This window comes from Littorina saxatilis, linkage group LG12 (assembly GCF_037325665.1).
Source record: "Littorina saxatilis isolate snail1 linkage group LG12, US_GU_Lsax_2.0, whole genome shotgun sequence".
NCBI classification, from domain to species: domain Eukaryota; kingdom Metazoa; phylum Mollusca; class Gastropoda; order Littorinimorpha; family Littorinidae; genus Littorina; species Littorina saxatilis.
The window spans coordinates 81,372,528-81,394,661 of NC_090256.1; the positions used below are offsets into that span (position 1 = coordinate 81,372,528).

At 40.8% G+C, this 22,134-nt stretch overlaps 1 protein-coding gene across 1 annotated transcript in view; it reads right to left on the reverse strand.

Annotated features, from left to right (window-relative positions):
• LOC138982920 (sorting nexin-13-like) overlaps window positions 1–22,134 on the reverse strand; it is a 44,327-nt gene that overhangs the window by 20,805 nt on the left and 1,388 nt on the right. Inside the window, exons 3-15 of the mRNA XM_070356317.1 lie at window positions 21,726–21,915; window positions 20,838–20,959; window positions 16,410–16,525; window positions 15,156–15,260; window positions 14,362–14,450; window positions 12,963–13,046; window positions 11,111–11,252; window positions 10,125–10,231; window positions 9,479–9,566; window positions 6,999–7,054; window positions 4,464–4,580; window positions 2,540–2,644; window positions 383–515 (exon numbers count right to left, since the gene is read on the reverse strand). Coding sequence (XP_070212418.1) covers window positions 383–515; window positions 2,540–2,644; window positions 4,464–4,580; window positions 6,999–7,054; window positions 9,479–9,566; window positions 10,125–10,231; window positions 11,111–11,252; window positions 12,963–13,046; window positions 14,362–14,450; window positions 15,156–15,260; window positions 16,410–16,525; window positions 20,838–20,959; window positions 21,726–21,915 — 1,454 coding nt within the window. The remainder of the gene's footprint in view (window positions 1–382; window positions 516–2,539; window positions 2,645–4,463; window positions 4,581–6,998; window positions 7,055–9,478; window positions 9,567–10,124; window positions 10,232–11,110; window positions 11,253–12,962; window positions 13,047–14,361; window positions 14,451–15,155; window positions 15,261–16,409; window positions 16,526–20,837; window positions 20,960–21,725; window positions 21,916–22,134) is intronic.

A 22,134-nucleotide genomic window follows, 5' to 3' on the forward strand; every position in this document is an offset into this window, starting at 1 on the left:
TTGTAATACCCTACCCATCTCCCACCCGTTACTCCTGTCAGTACTATGCTTATATTGTAATACCCTACCCATCTCCCACCCGTTACTCCTGTCGGTACTATGCTTATATTGTAATACCCTACCCATCTCCCACCCGTTACTCCTGTCAGTACTATGCTTATATTGTAATACCCTACCCATCTCCCACCCGTTACTCCTGTCAGTACTATGCTTATATTGTAATACCCTACCCATCTCCCACCCGTTACTCCTGTCAGTACTATGCTTATATTGTAATACCCTACCCATCTCCCACCTGTTACTCCTGTCAGTACTATGCGCCAGTGATGGGAAATTCACCATTTCAAGGGGTGCCAATAAAACCAAGCAAACCATGGCTCACCATCGTCAAGGCTGATAGCATCTCCATCTTGGTGCTGGTTGGGATTGAGGAGGCCCAGGTCGTTGAGGAGTTTGACGTAGGTTGGAGACTGCAGGAACTCCTCGTAGAAGTTGATGTGGAGGATCTGGTACACCTGAAATACACTCACTAATCATCTCACTGTTTAAAGGTACAGTGGAACCCCCCCTGTTAAGACCTCCAAAAATCAGGTCTTAGAAAGGAGGAAGTCTTAAAATGGGGGTTCCACCGTACCATCCTTCTCACCACAGCCATTATGTTCACCACCACAGCCATTATGTTCACCACGACAGCCATTATGTTCACCACGACAGCCATTATGTTCACCACGACAGCCATTATGTTCACCACGACAGCCATTATGTTCACCACGACAGCCATTATGTTCACCACGACAGCCATTATGTTCACCACGACAGCCATTATGTTCACCACGACAGCCATTATGTTCACCACGACAGCCATTATGTTCACCACGACAGCCATTATGTTCACCACGACAGCCATTATGTTCACCACGACAGATCTGTCCAGGCGTTCACACGGGATTAGAGCTTCCTTTTTCTTGAAATCGCACCAAAATGACATTTGACGTGTCATAAGGGTCTGTGTGTAAGGCTGCTCTTTAAGCATAGTTCTGTCCAGACTGTCACATGGGGTAAGAGGATCCTTTCCTTTGGACTCATACCAAAATGACATTTGACATGTGATAAGGGTCTGTGTATAATGATGCTCTTAAAGCTCACACACATCTGTGGTGGCGCGCATGAGAGTTTCCGTGGGAGGGACCGTATCTTTACTCTTGAGGTTAATGGATACAAGTGGCACATCTGTACTTAGCACATACTTAGTTTATGTCTTGTGTACATGCAATCAGTTAAAGCTTTGATATACATAGCATGCAACAACAACAAAAAGTCTGCAACAAGAAAAATAAGGTACTTGCAAAATGGAGGAAGAAAAAATAAGAAAAGAAAAAAAAAACAGTTGTCAAAATTGGGGGATAATTTCTAGTTTCAACATAAGACAGAATTATAAAATGTTGCCATTGTTCATGTTATAAGAATGAAACTTACTGGGAAAGAGCAAAACCAAGTCTACAGATCCAAAATCATTCTAAATTATCTACTTTGCAAAAGAAAGAAGAAAAAAACAAGTCGCGTAAGGCGAAATTACAACATTTAGTCAAGCTGTCGAACTAACAGAATGAAACTGAACTCACTGCATTTTTACAGCAAGAGCGTATACTCGTAGCATCGTCAGTCCACCGCTCGATGCACAGGCAGTGACATTGACAAGAAGAGCGGGGTAGTAGTTGCGCTGAGAAGGATAGCACGCTTTTCTTTATCTCTATTCTTTTTAACTTTCTGAGCGTGTTTTTAATCCAAACATATCATATCTATATGTTTTTGGAATCAGGAACCCACAAGGAATAAGATGAAATTGTTTTTAAATCGATTTTGGAAATTTTATTTTAATAATAATTTTTATATTTTTAATTTTCAGAGCTTGTTTTTAATCCAAATATAACATATTTATATGTTTTTGGAATCAGAAAATGATGAAGAATACGATAAACGTAAATTTGGATCGTTTTAAAAACAAATTATTTTGTTTACAATTTTCAGATTTTTAATGACCAAAGTCATTAATTAATTTTTAAGCCACCAAGCTGAAATGCAATACCGAAGTCCGGCCTTCGTCGAAGATTGCTGGGCCAAAATTTCAATCAATTTGATTGAAAAATGAGGGTGTGACAGTGCCGCCTCAACTTTTACAAAAAGCCGGATATGACGTCATCAAAGGTATTTATCAAAAAAAAAGAAAAAAACGTCCGGGGATATCATTCCCAAGAACTCTCATGTCAAATTTCATAAAGATCGGTCCGGTAGTTTGGTCTGAATCGCTCTACACACACACACAGACAGACAGACAGACAGACAGACAGACAGACAGACAGACACACACACACATACACCACAACCCTCGTCTCGATTCCCCCCTCTACGTTAAAACATTTAGTCAAAACTTGACTAAATGTAAAAAAAGAGAAAAATAGAGAAATGAATAGAATGGCAGTTCACAAGAGAAATTCATTTAGAAGGATAACAATTCCCCTGTCACAGACAGAGTACTCACTCTGGCTTGTACCACATCAAAGACGTCTTCTGCAAACATGTTGCCCTTGATCTTCTGTAAAAGGCCTTTGGTGAATTCAGGTTCGATACGAATCCTTGAGATACCCTGCACGTACAGATGATCTCATATTTACACACTGTAATCACTCATTCCAGAGAGAAGCAAGACAGGAAGATGCCTGACATGATTTGAAAGGATCCCCAGTCAGACAATGACAGTAGGTCTTTGTAAGCTAGTATAAACTGAAAGTGAAAGGCAAGTGCAAAACATGGAACAAAAACAGATCACTTGGTGCAGCAATCAGGCAAATCAAGTTTGTATGAAAAATAAATTGCTTTACCCTTATACCAAAAAACTGTTAACTGCTTGGTTGGTGATTTTTTTTCCCGTAATTTCACATAACAAAACAAGAAGGGCAAAGCCCAGACGACTCACATGCTTGACCTTGACCTTTACATGACCTTGACCTTCAGGGTCAAGGTCAAATAACTAAACCTAGCAATGACATCATACACTAAGAACTGCTTTACACATTTTTCCTACCAAAATACATGTGACCTTGACCCAAGGTCAAGGTCATCCAAGGTCATGCAACACAAAGCTGTTAATTCAAGACATAGGAAGTACAATGGTGCTTATTGGCTCTTTCTACCATGAGATATGGTCACTTTTAGTGGTTCACTACCTTATTTTGGTCACATTTCATAAGGGTCAAAGTGACCTTGACCTTGATCATATGTGACCAAATGTGTCTCATGATGAAAGCATAACATGTGCCCCACATAATTTTTAAGTTTGAAACAGTTATCTTCCATAGTTCAGGGTCAAGGTCACTTCAAAATATGTATACAATCCAACTTTGAAGAGCTCCTGTGACCTTGACCTTGAAGCAAGGTAAACCAAACTGGTATCAAAAGATGGGGCTTACTTTGCCCTATATATCATATATAGGTGAGGTATTAAATCTCAAAAACTTCAGAGAAAATGCGAAAATGTGAAAAATGGTCGTTTTTAAGACAACAATTACGGCCCCTGTGACCTTGAACTTGAAGTGAGGTCAAGTTGCCGCACATGTTTTTTGAGATCTTGTAACCATACACCATCAGGCCACATCAGGTGTTGATAGACTTAATAGTGTCCAAGAAAATCCAACGTTAAAGTTTTCCGGACGGACGGACGGACGCCGGGACGGACGGACGGACGGACGGACGGACGACTCGGGTGAGTACATAGACTCACTTTTGCTTCGCATGTGAGTCAAAAAACTGGAAGAATAACAGACATTTCCGGGTATTGCAAACTCTTGATAATCTCCTTTGCAAAACTATGCAGTATGAAAAATAAATTGCTTCACCCGTATACCCAAAAAACTGAACTGCTTGGTTGGTGATTTCTCTCTCCGTAATTTCACATAAAAAAACACTTGGAAGAATAACAGACATTTCCGGGTATTGCAAACTCTGGATAATCTCCTTTGCAAAAGTATGCAGTGATTTCTTAGACCAGGGGTATCAACAAAACAAAACAATTGTTTCTCCATCAAAAACCCAAAAAATCAGAAACCCATCTAACATGCAGAATCATGTAGACTTTGGATGGAATAAAAACCCATTGATTTTTACTGTTTTGTTGGACTAACTTCCACGAAATAATCTGTACGCAGTAATCTGACACATAACCACCAGACAGAGAGAGAGAGAGAGAGAGAGAGAGAGAGAGAGAGAGAGAGAGAGAGAGAGAGAGAGAGAGAGAGAGAGAGAGAGAGAGAGAGAGAGAGAGAAAAGAGAGAGAGGGAGAGGGAGAGGGAGTGTGTATGTGTGTGTGTGTGTGTGGATGAGAGAGAGAGAGCAAGAGAGAGAGAGGAGAGTGAGAGGGAGTGTGTATATGTTAAGCTTCAGGTCAAGGCAGCTGGACATTTTCCTACCTTGTCTGATAAGTACTGGTCAAAAATGATCATGGCAGCACGACGAAGCGCAGTTAGATCTGGTTCTGCACCTTCTGCAGGATGTTGCATCTGTTGAGCTGCCGCTGCCTGAAAGCCCTATTAAGAAAGATACAAATCTTCTGCATGACAAGACACGAACAGCAGTTGCTTTGTTTCTTTATTTGGTGTTTAACGTCGTTTTCAACCATGAAGGTTATATCGCGACGGGGAAAGGGGGGAGATGGGATAGAGCCACTTGTCAATTGTGCATAGCAGTTGCTTTGAAAACAATTACGATGGCATGACAATGGAAGGGTATTAGATGCGTGCATCTGTTTATAATGTTTATAGGTCTGGGTGGCCGAGTGGTAAACGCACTTGCCTCGGAAGCGAGAGGTTGCGAGTTCGACCCTGGGTCAGGGCGTTAGCAATTTTCTCCCCCCTTTCCTAACCTAGGTGGTGGGTTCAAGTGCTAGTCTTTCGGATGAGACGAAAAACCGAGGTCCCTTTGTGTACACTACATTGGGGTGTGCACGTTAAAGATTCCACGATTGACAAAAGGGTCTTTCCTGGCAAAATTGTATAGGCATAGATAAAAATGTCCACCAAATACCCGTGTGACTTGGAATAATAGGCCGTCAAAGGTGAATGCTCGCCCTAATAGGCTTGAGGTTTGCTGGCCGATGTGAATGCGTGATATATTGTGTAAAACATTCCATCTCACATGGCATAAATAAATCCCTGCGCCTTGAATCCGTGGTTGAGATATGTGCGCGATATAAATTGCATAAAAATACAAAATACAATAATGACGAGGTTAAACATTCATTCTTCCTTGTGGAAGCTGGTTTTTACATGGGATAGGAACATCCATCCACTTGTGCACATACCAGACCTGTTTACCCAATTGGAACCATTAGTGTATTTTCCACAGAGACTAATAGTGTATTTTCAAAATATTAACCCTTAGGCTGGTTGTCGCGACATATGTCGCGCTACTTTACGTATACTGTCACCTAGTTGTCCCAACATATGTCGCGCTACTGGCTCAGTCTGTTTGGTCGGTTCCGATTACCTCCCATGGATGCGAAAACCTATATGACCGTTTTTCTTTATTTTTCTCTCTGTTAATTCACCAGTGGCTATGTAACATGTGTTACAGAATTGCACCAGTGTAAGGGTTAAATGTATTTTCTTACCAGGTAGAGGTGCTTGTTAGTCATGTGACCGACGTAAAACTGTTAGCACTTATTGAACACACTTGCACAATGAAACAATATGGCGGATTTTGCTTCCCGTGAAAATATAGAACAATCGTAAGCGCTAACCAAAGCAAACCGGATTTTATCCATGGCCAATCGCGTACACAACCCACATTCAGTTTAGAGACACAATAAAAAAACACCAAAAAATCTTATTTCTTAATCGTCGTACTTTCTTATCAACCAGCGTATTTATCGTATTCTTGGAAACTTGTCGAACAAAATACGTTGAAATCGTACGAGTAAACAGGTCTGACATACATGAACAATCAACAGCATCGTTGCCTCTTGTGCACATTTGGACCTTTCTGCTGAATTTATTTTCAAGATTGAAAAAAGGTGTCGGTTACAAAATTAATTCAGCCCAAAAATTGCTACCATGCCCAGAAAGCAGTTTGTTTGTTTTTGTTTGTTTGTTTGCTTAACGCCCAGCCGACCATGAAGGGCCATATCAGGGCGGTGCTGCTTTGACACACACGTGCGTCACACACAAGACAGAAGTCGCAGCACAGGCTTCACGTCTCACCCAGTCACATTATTCTGACACCGGACCAACCCGTCCTAGCACTAACCCCATAATGCCAGACGTCAGGCGGAGCAGCCACTAGATTGCCAATTTTGAAGTCTTAGGTATGACCCGGCCGGGGTTCGAACCCACGACCTCCCGATCACGGGGCGGACGCCTTACCACTAGGCCAACCGTGCCGGTCTCCAGAAAGCGGTCACACTGTTGATCCTAAATGTCTTGAAGGGGAAGGATGCTCCAATCACATGTAAAAGCCTGGACTTTGTTTGTTCGTTTATGGGCTGAAACTCCCACGGCTTTTACGTGTATGACTGTTTTTACCCCGCCATTTAGGCAGCCATACGCCGCTTTCGGAGGAAGCATGCTGGGTATTTTCGTGTTTCTATAACCCACCGAACTCTGACATGGATTACAGGATCTTTTTCGTGCGCACTTGGTCTTGTGCTTGCGTGTACACACGGGGGGTGTTCGGACACCGAGGAGAGTCTGCACACAAAGTTGACTTTGAGAAATAAATCTCTCGCCGAACGTGGGGACGAACTCACGCTGACAGCGGCCAACTGGATACAAATCCAGCGCGCTACCGACTGAGCTACATCCCCGCCCAAAGCCTGGACTGATTTGTGGTAGTGTATGTGATTGTTTACACAAGGAAAGTACCTTGAACTTTCACATCTAATGCTGAGCTCAAAAATAATAAAATGTTGGTATTGTTTATTCACACTACCAAGATTTAAGGATACTTGCCTCAACGTTCAAGTAGAAAAACAAATACTGTTGTCCACCTCTCTCCTTGGTGAATTCTGTTCAAAACGAAAAAGGCAAATCAGCTTATAAAATCTACAACTGAACACCGTCTCATTGTATTACTCATTGCTCCACAGCATTCTTGGTATTTGTTGTACCCCTCTTCTCTGCTGTTCAGACTCCCTATGCCCACTCCCCCCCCCCTCCCTTCCCCCTTTCACCTTCCTGCTTGTACTCAAGCAAAACACCCAATACTTACAGATAAGGCAAAAAAAAAAAAATAGGTCTGTTTACGGTAACATAGGGTGAAAAAATAGGGTCGGTAGGTCGGCTTTTTTATTTATTTTTTATTTTTAATTTTTTTTCCCATTTTATTTTTTTTTTCTCCCCTCTCTATGATGTTTCACAGTTCATTTCTTCTCATCAATCCCTGTTTTTGCCCAACATAACTATAAACAGTACTTTGAGCTTACCTCCCTTCTGTCGTCTGCTGTTTGAGCGCAAACAGCTCTATTTTGGATGCGGTTTTTTTTTTCTCAGACGATTCAAAAAAAAAAGATTAGAGTCGGGCCTAAAAACTAGGGTCGGTCGGGTTACCGTAAACAGACCTATTTTTTTTTTGGCCTAATCTGCTACTTTGGGAATCACCAGTAACACAACAACTTAAAGGGCAGCTGTCGGGTTGCCTGGCCTCAAAAATGCGCAGAGTCGCGTGCAAACACGCGTTTATGAGTTTTCCGAGTTGATTCAACTACAGTAAAGACTGTTGATTTGGTCCAGAAGAAGATACTTTTATCATTAGTTTGAAACCATGAAAATGAGTGAAACTTTCTGCTAGTTCTCACAATCCGCAAGAAAACAAAGCAGTTGGCAGGCCGAAACGACTCAAAATCCGCGACCGACAACTCTGTCAGCACAAGAAGAGACGCCGCAGCGTTAGCCTGGCAGTGACGTCATCCGAGGAACACGATAAGGCCGCTGCGAAGTTTACAGTACAATGCAGAGTACGGCTGGGCATCTGTAATGCTGTACGCGTGATTGATTCTTTCACAAAGTAAAGTATTAGGGTGGTGGTATCTTCTCAGGACCCATGTTCCCATCTTCTCTTCTTTGATCTGACCAACTGCAACCTTCACAAGTTACTTCTAAAGTGGTTCACATGCTGTTGCTACTCTCCCAGTCCACCCGGTTAAACCATAAAGTTGCTCAACCACAGACCCTCGTGTCCCTGGTCAGCAGACACTTTACACTGAAGAAGGTCAACTTGAGGTGTCACGCCAATTACCGTGTACGTGTGAGGTACTGAATTCAAGACAAAAACCAACTCTGTCGGTGGGAAAATCTAGGAAAGAGATAATGTCAATACCTCTTCAGTTAATCACTCAAGTAGGTAGACGAGATAAGATAAAGGGAATAGAGACGAAGACAAAGATGAAACAGTGGATCTAGTGTGAAAAATGGGGGAGGGGGGTTCGGCCGCAAAAAAAATCAAAGATGAATTTGTCAAACTGTGATTGTGATGGTTATCGTGTGTGTGTGTGTCAGTGTGTGTGTGTGTGTGTGTGTGTGTGTGTGTGTGTGTGTGTGTGTATGTGTGTGTGATAACACGTATGTGTGTGTGTGTGTGATAACACGTATGTGTGTGAGTGTGTGTGTGTGTGTGTGTGTGTGTGATAACACGTATGTGTGTGTGTGTGTGTGTGTGTGTGTGTGTGCGTGTGTGTGTGTGTGTGTGTGTGTGTGTGTGTGTTTGTGTATGTGTGTGATTACACGTGTGTGTGTGGTGTGTGTGGGTGTGGGTGTGGGTGTGTGTTTGTGTTTGTGGGTGCATGTGTCTGTGTGTGAGTGTGTGTGAGTGTGTTTGTGTGTGTGTGTGTGTTTGTGTCCCTCGACGCGTGACATTATATGCCAATAAGTTGAACAAAAACAGGGTTCAAGTGGGAACACCTGAACAAAAGCAGGAGGGGGACGGAAGACACTTTATAAACTCCGTTTTTTACTGCGAAATTTTGGCCTGGGAGAAGACACCCCATCTTAAGTTTCTCTTCACCTACCCGTGAAGTATGCTTTAGGGCTTGACTAGACAACCCGATTGCGCTCACTACACGGTATAAAGAGAGCGCCGTTCAACCCGGCCGATTCCTCGGCTGACGTCACGCGTCCAAGGGAAGTAATTTTCGAGCGGGCTGCATTGACTCAGCCAAGAATGCAAACTTTCTTCGATTAAAGACATTGTAGCATGTCTAAAATCTTCGGACTTGTGTTATCAAGCTGTTAAAATCACCAAGTAACTTTTAAGTATAGTTTCAGTTACATGAGAACTCATTCTGATGAACAGATTTTGAGAGCCACAACCCAACAGCTGCCCTTTAACAAAGGACATTTAGATACAAACTGAGCCTGAGCCAGAGCTGTGTCTCTTAGAAAGTGAATTTGCAGTTATGAGGAGCAGATTCGAAAGACAAAAATGTGGGAGTTACCAATAAATGCCTGCAGTGCACTGTTGTTGTTCAGAATGTCATCCAGCGTCATGACATATAGTGACTGGTACCGCAAGTAGTCAGGCTCCTGAAAAGTAAACAAGCAGGCCATGTCACTTGTGTATTTAAAATCAAAAACAAGAGGAATAGCTGTAAAGGTGCCAACATTCAAACACTTAAAAAAACAGTCAATGTGCTTGACCAAAGCTCCTAACATCTGGCTTTCATGAAATGTTTGTTTTTTTACAATAAAAAGAAGGAAGGCCAAGATGTAAAAACAAAAAGGATCAAGAGGTATTGACACTCAATAGAAGACATGATGTTCGTCATTATGCACTTCAACAATTTGTGTGGACCTGGCTTTTGTGGAAACCCATGGAATAGCGCATATGCAGAAAACATAGTTGTGGCTAACTACATGCAAACATAAACAACTTCAGGCGATTCAGATACTCAACTTTAAGAATCTGCTAGTATCTAAGAAGCTATGTTCATTTTCTATAGTATAAGTGTCGCTGGATCGAAGATTAGTGAACGTAACATTTGGTTTTGTCATAAATTAAACGTTCCAATAACATACCTTCTTGTTTTGTTTTTATTCTGCTAGTATCTAGTTGTTGATGACACATAACAACGTCACACTCACCTCAAGTGTTTCCAAATCAGCAGCACCTTCCTGCAGGCGTTTTAACCTTGTATTACACGTGTCTCGCAAAAATATCAAACTATTCAGATTCTGCTTGATGGCAGTATCTGAAAAACAACAGCAAGACATGAGAACTAGGCTGCAATCTCATATACACAGTGATGGCGCTAATATTTGTTCAAACTGGTACACAAACTTTTATGATAAAAACTATAAAGAAAAAAAAAGGTAGGCTGGTCATTGGAACCAGTACGAGTCCAACTCAGAGTACTGGTTTTGTTGTTTTACCAGCAAAAAAACCGGTAGTTCTAAAAATCAACCGGCAGCCAATTATTTTTGCCGGTATTTTCTCATTTCAACCGGTAAAATACCGGTAATTACCGGTTAACGCCAATACTGTATACAGGCACACTATTTCCAGGATTTTCTTTGTCTTAGACATTTTTGACTGTGATAAATTAATCACAACGCTCAGTGAAATGTTCACAGGGAAAGGTCTTGAACCTTATTGACTGTGATAAAGTAATCAAGACCGTACACGGCAATGTTCCCAGGGTAAGATGCACAAATGTACACTATTCTAATTAAACAAAGTTATCACAATGGTTTGGAAGGGATTGTTTTCATCCCCTAATGAAGCACACACACACACACAAAAAAAAAAAAATTACAGCCCCTTATCTCACATGGACAGATAATTAAACTAAAAAACCAAAATCAAAACACTATTAACAAAACAACAACAATGTAAACACACAAACGAGCCAGTTCCCCCCCCCAAAAAAAACCCCACCACACACACAAAAAACATGGACTGATGATATACAAACCAGCCCCCCCCCCCCCCCCCCAAAAAAAAAAACCCCACCCAACAACAACAACAATACAACCCAACAACCAAAAAAACTAAAACGGAAACAAAGCAACAAACAACCCAAAAAAGAGACTGAAAGGGAAAGAAAAGAGAAACACTTGGCTGTTCCCACCTTCACTCCCACCAGTGTCTTTTGAGCGCCAGCGGGCTATGTCCTCCTCCACCTTGTCTCGCACCGCTTCCAGCTCCTCAGGCAGGTCACTGCTATGTATCACAGTCAGGTAGGTCTCACGCGTAAAGGACGTTTCGTAACACTGAAATCACAAAAGCTTGCTTATATGTGTTGCTGTCTTATCAGTGAATGTCGTAATCATTCTTATGAAATGTTCGTTATAATCGTTTACAGGCAGGGTTGGTGTGTTGAAGAAAATTTTCCATTTTATTCTTTCTTTATTTGGTGTTTAACGTCGTTTTCAACCACTAAGGTTATATTGCGACGGGGAAAGGGGGGAGATGGGATAGAGCCACTTGTCAATTGTTTCTTGTTCACAAAAGCACTAATCAAAAATTTGCTCCAGGGGCTTGCAACGTAGTACAATGTATTACCTTACTGGGAGAACGCAAGTTTCCGGTACAAAGGACTTAACATTTCTTACATACTGCTTGACTAAAATCTTTACAAAAATGGACTATATTCTATACAAGAAACACGTAACAAGGGTAAAAAGAGAAACAGAATCCGTTAGTCGTCTCTTACGACATGCTGGGGAGCATCGGGTAAATTCTTCCCCCTAACCCGCGGGGGGTTTCCATTTTATTGAATTATTTTGATGGATAATAAACTGTTGTTATTATTACAACCATGTGCACAGCTCTCACAATAGACGTTTTGCGGAAACAACTCAGCCAGGGTTTTATGAACTGTGGAAGATGAAGATGAGAGTGGCTTGTTCCTTTCAATGCTTGTTGTTTTCTAAGGTGCCAGGAGACTGGTTCCCCATAACTTTCACTTACTCTTTTACACATTTTGTATGCATCTAGAACACTCACTTCCAGGCATGGGAATTGAAAAAAGTAAAAAAGGCTGAAAATGTGTAAGTAATAGCAAAGTCGACGACGCAAAGCGCCTAGCCCTGCTAGGGGGATTCAGGGGCATGCCCCCCCCCCCCCCCCCCCCGCTTCCCCCGGAATTGTTTTTCTCCAAAGAACCCAAATGGTGTAATTTGGTGTCATCTGAGCTCCAAGTTTGCCATTAAATTCAGTTTTTAGAACCATTTTTGCCTCCCCCATTTATTTTTTCGGCGGACACTTTTGCTTTTTCGGCGGAACAAAACAAAAAAATCGGCGGAAATTTGCCTTTCGGCGGACAATTCCCATGCCTGACTTCCCTTTATTTCTCAGAGCACTGTGGAAGAGTTGCAATTCTTGAAAGTGATTCATAGCAAATGAGCTCTGATGTGAATGTTTTCAAAAGAAAAAGGTATCATAACAAGCAGAGGCTGCATTTTATGGAAAAACAAGAGGCGAAGCCTTCAAGGCTCAAGTAAGAAATCGACAAACAGTAACACAAACTCAATCACTCCGTCACACATACACACACACAGTAAGCATAGGTGACACTGTGCAAGAAAGCGAGACACTAGATCTAGATCTGTCTGTCTGCATGTAGCCTGTAACTTACAGGGACACGACTGCCAACTAGTCTCGGCCCGCTCAAAATAACAATGACCGAGACTTTCAGTAATTCCTTCGCGTGACGTCTAACCCTCTTACGCCATAATGTGACGTCTTCAAATGTTAAAGTTTCTACCACAGACATACACACGTACACACGCACAGACAGACAAAGTTACGATCGCATAGGCTGCACTTACGTGAGCCAATGAGCACATCTGAGCCCTTGTTGTATGCAAACTTCAAGATGCCTTTTCAAAACAGAACGTGATTTCCATAATTCACAGAAACTACATTATTAGTTCTATATAGTTTGGACAAAGTCAACAAGAATAGAACATGGAACTCACCAACCATGCGACGTACTGGTTTATATAGTCCGGATCAGACAACAGATCTATTGTTGGTGCCAGAATTCCATTCACAAACACTTCCTGCAAGAACACAATAAATTCTACTGTAAGAGCATTAATCTTTTACATCATCTTTGAGTCGGTCTTCAAGATCTGATTTTCTTCTGATGAGATCAACAGTACAGTTCATCTCCCCTTCTCAGCCCTTCAGAAATCTGGCAAATCAGGTCTTAAAAAGGAGGGAGTCTTAAGCTGGGGTAAATTTATTGAGGTTATGAAAGGGACACCGTCTTAAATCGGTTCTCCCAAAAGGGAGGGGGGGGGGGGGGGGGGGGGCAGACTAGTAAATATCATCAAGCACATAGCCAGAAACTCTTGCCTCTAAAACAAACCCCAGCAAAACCAAAACAAAATTAACAAGTTGCGTAAGGCAAAATTACTACATTTAGTCAAGCTGTGGAACTCACAGAATGAAACTGAATGCACTGCATTTTTTCACAATGACCGTAGTCCGCTCGTACAAAACGCGGTGAAACTGACGAGCCCGATTAGCACGGTAGTGGTTTCGCTGTGCTGCATAGCACGCTTTTCTGTACCTCTGTACCGACAAGGAATAAGATGAAATTGTTTTTAAATCGATTTCGGAAAATTAATTTTGATCATAATATTTATATTTTTAATTTTCAGAGCTTGTTTTTAACCCGAATATAACATATTTATATGTTTTTGGAATCAGAAAATGATGTTGAATAAGATGAACGTAATTTTAGATAATTTAAAAAAGAAAAAAATGTATTACAATTTTCAGATTTTTAATGACCAAAGTCATTAATTAATTGTTAAGCCTCCAAGCTAAAATGCAATACCAAAGTCCGGCCTTCGTCGAAGATTGCTTGGCCAAAATTTCAATCAATTTGATTGAAAAATGAGGGTGTGACAGTGCCACCTCAACTTTTACAAAAAGCCGGATATGACGTTATCAAAGGTATTTATCAAAAAAATGAAAAAAAACGTCCGGGGATATCACTCCCAGGAACTCTCATGTCAAATTTTATAAAGATCGGTCCAGTAGTTTAGTCTGAATCGCTCTACACACCCACACAGACAGACAGACACACACACATACACCACGACCCTCGTCTCGATTCCCCCTCTATGTTAAAACATTTAGTCAAAACTTGACTAAACGTAAAAACAACCCTTCCCAAAAAACACATACATGTACATACAGACACAGAAACAGATTCTATCCAAGACTTTTCACAGCATAATTTTACCACTGATTCCTTCTCTTTCTTTCTTTCTTTCTCTCTATTTTGTGGGCAGATCCTTGATAATTTCTACCACTGATATCAATTATTTTAACACAAAAAACAAAAGTTGCTGCTGGTCTTACCCTGACGATGTATCTGAATGGTTTGCTTTGGAAGTCACTCTTGGGTAAAAGGAGATAGAGCAGCACTTCACTGAGATCCTGTAGATACTCTGCAACAATCCCACACAGCAGGTTAAACTTGGTATTGGTAAAAACAGATCAACAACGACTACTGCCCGTACACAGTAATCAGCTTTGTATCTATCAGACCTGAGAACCCCTCTTTTGCACTTGGCCTATTCTCAAACAAACTGCATTTGAACATTCATGATTTAAACATGCTTCACACGCGTCTGTTGCACCGTTAATTAAGTTTACCAATACATTTAAAACAAATACTTCTTTCCATATTTTCAGACAAAAACTGTAATCATGTGTCAGAGTTCTGGATCGGCTTCAGGTTGCGCTTGTGAAGAAAAGTAGTCTAGGAAGTTTTCTCGTCGTATTTTTTTCCACTGACCGTATTGATCGTAATTTAGACAATCATGCGTACAAAATACAGCGAAATCGTATGGGTTCCCAGGTCTGATCTATCTTTATGTTTCATTCTGTGACAATAACGCTTACAAGAATTCACAAGTTCAGGACAAGTTTTATGTGCTGTATAATAATGTCCACATGGATTTTTGAAAAGTTTTACATCATGGCAAATAAAGGATGTGAAATGCATCTCTGGAGCGACAAAATGGAAGAAAACAAACCTAACCAAAATAAGAACTGACTTGCAGGAATTGATTATTCTTAATTACATTTCTTGATAACTGTTCAATAATCCCAACTGCAGTTTCGTTTTCACTAAACTCTTCATGACTCACGGCGTTCATGTTGAGGGTCTGTGCAGACAAGGTCGCGACACATGTTGTCCTCCATTTCCACTTCTGCGTCAAAGAACGCTTCTTCCAGCAACTGGCAATATTGCTCTGAAACAATAAACAGGCATAATTAAGGCTGTAAAAAGAAGCCTAAAAGAATGCTAATTTTGTGAAAAGCTGAAAACTCTCTTTGAGAGATGAGTCAAGGTCGACTCCCACGAAAGCTAAACCTAAAGCTAATCTGACTTGTATTCTTGCTATACAGAAAGGGTTCGCAAGTGTCAAAAACTTTGATGTTTTATCAAATTACGAATGCGAAGAACGCAAGGTATAATCTGTCCACAGGACTTAGATCATGAATTCATAAAAAAAAGCCTGAAAGGAGCCCCACACACCCTAACAAGAAGGGCAAAGCCCATACGACTCACATGCTTTACACATTTTTCCTACCAAAATACATGTGACCTTGACCCAAGGTCAAGGTCATCCAAGGTCATGCAACACAAAGCTGTTAATTCAAGACATAGGAAGTACAATGGTGCTTATTGGCTCTTTCTACCATGAGATATGGTCACTTTTAGTGGTTCACTACCTTATTTTGGTCACATTTCATAAGGGTCAAAGTGACCTTGACCTTGATCATATGTGACCAAATGTGTCTCATGATGAAAGCATAACATGTGCCCCACATAATTTTTAAGTTTGAAACAGTTATCTTCCATAGTTCAGGGTCAAGGTCACTTCAAAATATGTATACAATCCAAATTTGAAGAGCTCCTGTGACCTTGACCTTGAAGCAAGGTAAACCAAACTGGTATCAAAAGATGGGGCTTACTTTGCCCTATATATCATATATAGGTAAGGTATTCAATCTCAAAAACTTCAGAGAAAATGGGAAAAATGTGAAAAATAGCTGTTTTTTAGGCAACATTTATGGCCCCTGCGACCTTGACCTTGAAGCAAGGTCAAGATGCTATGTATGTTTTTTGGGGCCTTGTCATCATACACCATCTTGCCAAATTTGGTACTGATAGACTGAATAGTGTCCAAGAAATATCCAACGTTAAAGTTTTCCGGACGGACGGACGGACGGACGGACGGACGTCCGGACGGACGGACGGACGGACGGACGACTCGGGTGAGTACATAGACTCACTTTTGCTTCGCATGTGAGTCAAAAATGATGAAAATGGGCCAATTGGCGACCAACTGACAGAAAAATCTCATGCATGACCCAAGATGGTTGGTGTCTCTTACCATCTGTTCTGTGAGCCCGAACTTTCTCTGCGGCCCTTCTGTAGAGACGAAGGTGTGAGCCGAAGTCATCCACAAGTCTCTGGGTAAAGTAGGGCATCCAGTCCACATCTTTGGATCTGAAAATGTAACCAATGACACCATATAATATAATGCTCCAAAAGAGCTGTGTTACTGACAATGTCTCTGATACTGGAAATGGAATGAAAGAGCCCAACCAACCATACAGATTTGGTTTCTCAAGGTAACAGAGTGAATCAGACTTTTGCTAGGGAGGCTCACGATCTCCGCGGCCCCGGCAGTCAAGCAGAGAGTGCAAAGAGCTGTTTTCAACTCAAAATTGTGCTTATTTGAATTTTTATTAAAAACAAATAAAGTATGAATGCTCTTGAGTATAGTCATCTTAGTACACTCATCTAAGTTTGATGTGAAAAAAATGTGTTTACATAGTTGTATTTGGATGTGTAAAATGCCCCAAAGCGTCGCGCGCCTGCGTCGGAATTTAGCGCTGGCTGGCTGTGCAGCGATTTCGCCTCAAGCTACGGCTTTGTTCTAAATCGGTCCCGAAACAACCCTGCTTTTGGTTGGTTCGGCCTTGCAAACTATAAATAATTCACCAATGAAACTTGGCGAAAGTAAAGATCTCCTCTCTGTTCACATCATATCAAGCGCAGAACCAATGGGAAGCACTGTAACACATCACACACAAACCATTTTCAAACGAAGAGGTCACAGTTGTTACATTCATTGATCGAAGTTCATCGCATTGCGTATGATCGTCAACATCTTGAATTTTCTTGTGCCAAAGTTTCTCATTTGTAATCGAAGCGTTTTTTTATGCCGAGCGTTTTTAAGACGAGAATTTGAGCGTCGAATCGCACTCCTGACAAAGCCGAGTGGAGACTGAGTTGCTGTGTTCCACGCTGCAGAATGTGTTATGGCGGGCGAGTCAACTAACTGCTGTGGGGGCGTCGAGTGGGTATGTAATTTGATCTGAACTGTTTCTCTGCCGAAATGTGCATTAGTTTTAAATGAAAATCAAATTATAACTAAGTTCTAGTGTTTCAAGCTATCGAAAGTTAAATTGTGTTTGTAAATCGGCTTAGATGCAACATATTCGATTTTGATGTGGAGATCATCATCCCCGGTATTTGGGCGATACCACTGTCGGACAATCCCTGAGGTTTCGCTGATCGAGTTGCGTTTTGTTTTTTAAATTAAGCTTAAAGTAAACGCATCCTGAATCTCATTAAACATAAGATTGATGAGATATTTACAATAAATCTGTAATTTTGATCTTTTCTTCTGGATGGTAACAATTTATGATAGATCAGAGTGACACTTCAGGAATGAAACGTGGCCGTAAGTGCGACTGAATGACAGACAAGTAAGACTTGACGTCGGCAATTGTGCATAAAAGTTAGTTAAATGTTATTTATTATAAGTTATTTACTTCGGACAATAAAGAAGTGTATTTATTATCGCCTGCTTTGTATTTTTGATGATTATTTTAATAACGTTTAGTTACCAGTAGCTGTAACTGTAAGGACTCAATATTTGTTTTTCTCAATCTCAGTCTCACAGTCACAGTGTGAAGATTTGTATTTTTTGGTTTCTATATATATACGACTAGTGTCTGTCTGTCTGTCTGTCTGTTCGCGATGCACGGCCAAAGTTCTCGGTGGATCTTTTTCAAATTTGGACACCGTATTCAGCTACACCCCGGACACAACCTCATCGATGAGATATTTCAACACGTGCTCTCAGCGCGCAGCGCTGTGCGCGCTGAACCGATTTTTGTTTTGTTTTTGTTGTTGTTGTCGGGATCCACTACCAGTAACTCTTCCTTATCTTCTCCAGTGTTTTCAGCCGCGATTATCTCCCTTCCTCCGTGTGGCGTCAATCCATATTCCCGTTACTACGTTACTATTTTTAGAAGGTCACTGCACGTTACTATTTTTAGAAGGTCTCCAGTGTTTTGCGCGTTTATCTCCTTTCCTTCGTGCGCCGGCAAAGCCGGCGTACACCCGGCAGAGCCGGGTCCCAGGCGCAGCCTGGTATTCGGCTCTACTTCTTCCCGGCGAAGCCGGTACCCGGCGAAGCGAGTAATCATCTAGTTTAATTATAAGCTTCTTATAGGTTGAGCATTTGGATGCATACACAAAAACGTGTTTTGCAGTGTTCTCAATACAACATAGGTTATCACTTTGTTTGCCTTGACACCCCCTATCATAAACAGTAAGTTGAGTAATACTACACCCACAAATACAGAGTAAATTTAAACAAGTAAATACAAATAAATTAGACTGACCTGTGACAATGTGTTATTTCAATTTGCATAGCTCCATTTTCATTTTTGACAAAATCTGAATATTCAGTTTGTCTGTGGCAAAGTGCCTTAACAGGAGAAATGCATACATACTACTGTGCCAGTTTTGTTTGCTGAATATGAATCATGATGACTGGAGCTGATTTAAATTGTTGTTACTATTGGGGAATTTGTAAATCAAGGATCAACTCCTGTTCTTTTTGGAATACTACCATACATCTTTTCACTGTAGTATGTGAATTATTTACCAAGAAAGACAAAATGTTTTGTTTCTATTAATATTTTTTAGGCTTGAATATATTGGTTGTTTTATGTTTTATGTTCTTTTGTTTTTCAGATTGTTTGCATCCCTGATCAGAAGGCTGTTGGACCCAAGTTTTCACTTGTATCTGGAGCCTCTCTTCTCAGCGGCTGCTTGACAACGGAATCGGGACCACTGGGGAAGGATGCTGGCACACTTAGAGACATCACGAATGGGGACTTCATCTCTCTCATGGTCTCGGCTGAGAATGTGGAGAAGTGTGGCAAGGTTACTCTTCCGGACGACTCCTGTCTTAGTCGCTACTTCAAAGTTCTTCACTTCTGGCTGATGAAGTTCACCACGCAGGCGCTCAACTCCAGGTCTCCAACTTCCGTGCAATCAAAATGTGGGCGTGTGAAAAAGGACTACTTCAAGCTTGTGAGCAAGTACAACAAACGACCGACTGAAAAGAACTGCTTGATCTTGTTCGACTTTTTGTGCCTGCCTTTCGTGTGGAAACTTGAAGTCTCGTCAAAATGCAGCAGTGATAGAGTGTGCTCTGAACAAGATGGAATAGTGACTGTTCCAGAGAAGCAAGCCCCTGCAGACCCTTCAGCCATCCCTGCTCCTTGTGCCGGAGAGTGTCAGTGAGATTGTTCTTTGTCAAGGCAAGACTTTATTCGACAAGGATTTGGTGAGCTGCAATACCCAAAAAGACTTGCTTGCCTACCGACTTGACAGACAGCTTAGACTGAACAGTTCTCTGGAAGAAAAGATTGAGTTATTGAAAGTTCTAATGTACTAAATGATGGAGGTGTTATCCTTTTGAGATTTAAAAACAAAAGTTATGCACTGGTTGTGCTGCTAAATTGAGTTGTTGTCTCTGCTTTGAACAATATTTTTATTTTTGATGGATTTTGGACGAATTTTTATGTGACGTAATATTTCCTTTTTCCTTATTCTAACTAAAATTGATATTTTTTTCCATCAAATCTAATTGAATATGGCTTAACTATAAAGAGCAACTAATTTCCTTTAATTTGATATATTATAAGTTTAATTAAGTGAATAAATCATGTTAAAGTGAAGATCTGCATATCTGAGAAATAAGAGTATTCATGTGATGTCGGCTATTTTTTAATTTGTCTAAATTGACTTCATTAACTACTTTTTTCGCAAATAATTTCTATATACATGCATTTTAACATTCAATAAGTATAATTAATAAAACAGTTGATGAAAAAGAGCCGGTTTTTTGTGTTTAGTGCTCTGCACAAGTTTTTCTGGGGTTGGTGTGATGGACATTACCCCCAACTTTGGTGCATTATAGCTAAAATTCCTATAGAGCTACATCCCTAAAATTTTCGGATCCCATAGACAATTATTATATTAAGCATATCTTCAAATTTTAGAAGATTAAAGATATAACTCTTTGATTTATGAATGGCCAAAGTTGGGGAAAAAACGTTAAAAAATGAAAATGGCCGCCGGGCCTCCCTACTTTTGCTATGTTCAACGTTTCTTTCTAATAAGAGAGAGAGAGAAAGAAAGAGAAAGAGAAAGAGAGAGAGAGAGAGAGAGAGAGAGAGAGAGAGAGAGAGAGAGAGAGAGAGAGAGAGAGAGAGAGAGAGAGAGAGAGAGAGAGAGAGAGAGAAAGAGAGAGAGAAGGAGACTGACAGAACGACAGAGAGAGAATGTTTGTGCGTGACATAGATTCTGTGTGCATGTATGCGCGCATGTGTTTGCGTGCTTTCACAGGGGAGTGTGTCTCTATGCTAGGCTATAATTTTGACATGTTTTGTTGCCATCGAAACACTGAAAACTGACTGTTATCCACCATCACGAACTATCCTTGCCATACCTGCTTGCAAAGGTGATGACAACTTTCTGAAAACACTGCCAGATGTCCACGAGAAAGGCATCATGGTCGCTGAGTTGCCGATACCAGGGCTTGATGTAGTCACGGACTGTGCATTCCAACACCTGAAAGGCACATAGTAAGAATTATGAGGGTTGTAGTAGAACTTGTACTTAAGGGCAGGAGCTACCTTCAAATACACCGTTTTTCTCTTCCAAGTCATTTGACCACAACATTCATAAAACAGAACTGTTTGTGTTCAAATTTGGTGGGCTTTTGCAATGTATTTAGAATAATAGTATATATCATCAAAAACAAAATGTGCTCAAAACGGTGTATTTTCATGGTAGCTCCTGCCCTTAGCTTAAGCGCTGTTATTAATTGCGAGAATTTTACATGCAAGTCAAGTGTGTAGGTAACACTAACAGTGTCGTCACTGTTGGAAGCCTAACATAGTAAGAAAATAACTTTTTGTTTCTTCTCATTTTACCAGCCCTGATATGTGCTGGTGACCTATTAAGGCTATTTCATCTACCCTTTCTTTTCAGCCTCTTCCCAAAAGAAAGAACAAGACTAGAAACAAAACCACAACAAAATTAAAAGAAAGACAAAACACACACAAAAGATATAAAAGAAGTGGGTAGATGGATAAGAATACAACAATTAAGTATCCACATTAAAAACCTTTTTCTGAGCTAAAGTATCTGACTACAAACACTCTTTTTTCTCACGTAAAAAAATCATAATAAATAAACACAATGCGCTTCTACTAATCTGGCACAAGAGAGCACGCATAAACAAACTCAGAATTATGAACACACACACACTAACAGAACCTAATACCTAAAGGTCCCTTTGACTTTAAATTTTTTTTCTTTTTCAAAGGTTCACCTCTTTCAAAGCGTCATCGATGACGCTGGCACCAGTCATGCGTTTGTCAAAGTTTTTCACTCTGGTTGCTGGCTCCATAGCTGCTCGGACAGACTGGATACCACTGGAGGAGCCTGGACACTGCCGGGTGGGCTGGTCCAACACTGACCGCGACAGCACTTGGCCATAGTAGCCCATAATAACAAGGACCCTGTTGATATTGAAGAGAGAAAATCATTTGATGATTTATCTATATCATATCAAATCTGGTCTTGGTAAAGCTCAATTTCCTACATTCCTTCTAAGACTGTAGATTCCTAGGATGATTAGATAGGTATTTTGAACGCTGGCTGAAAGTTAAAATTGCTTTATTATGAAAGTGAAACCTAGAGCTCTATATAAAAAAAATATGTTAAGACTTTCATTTAAG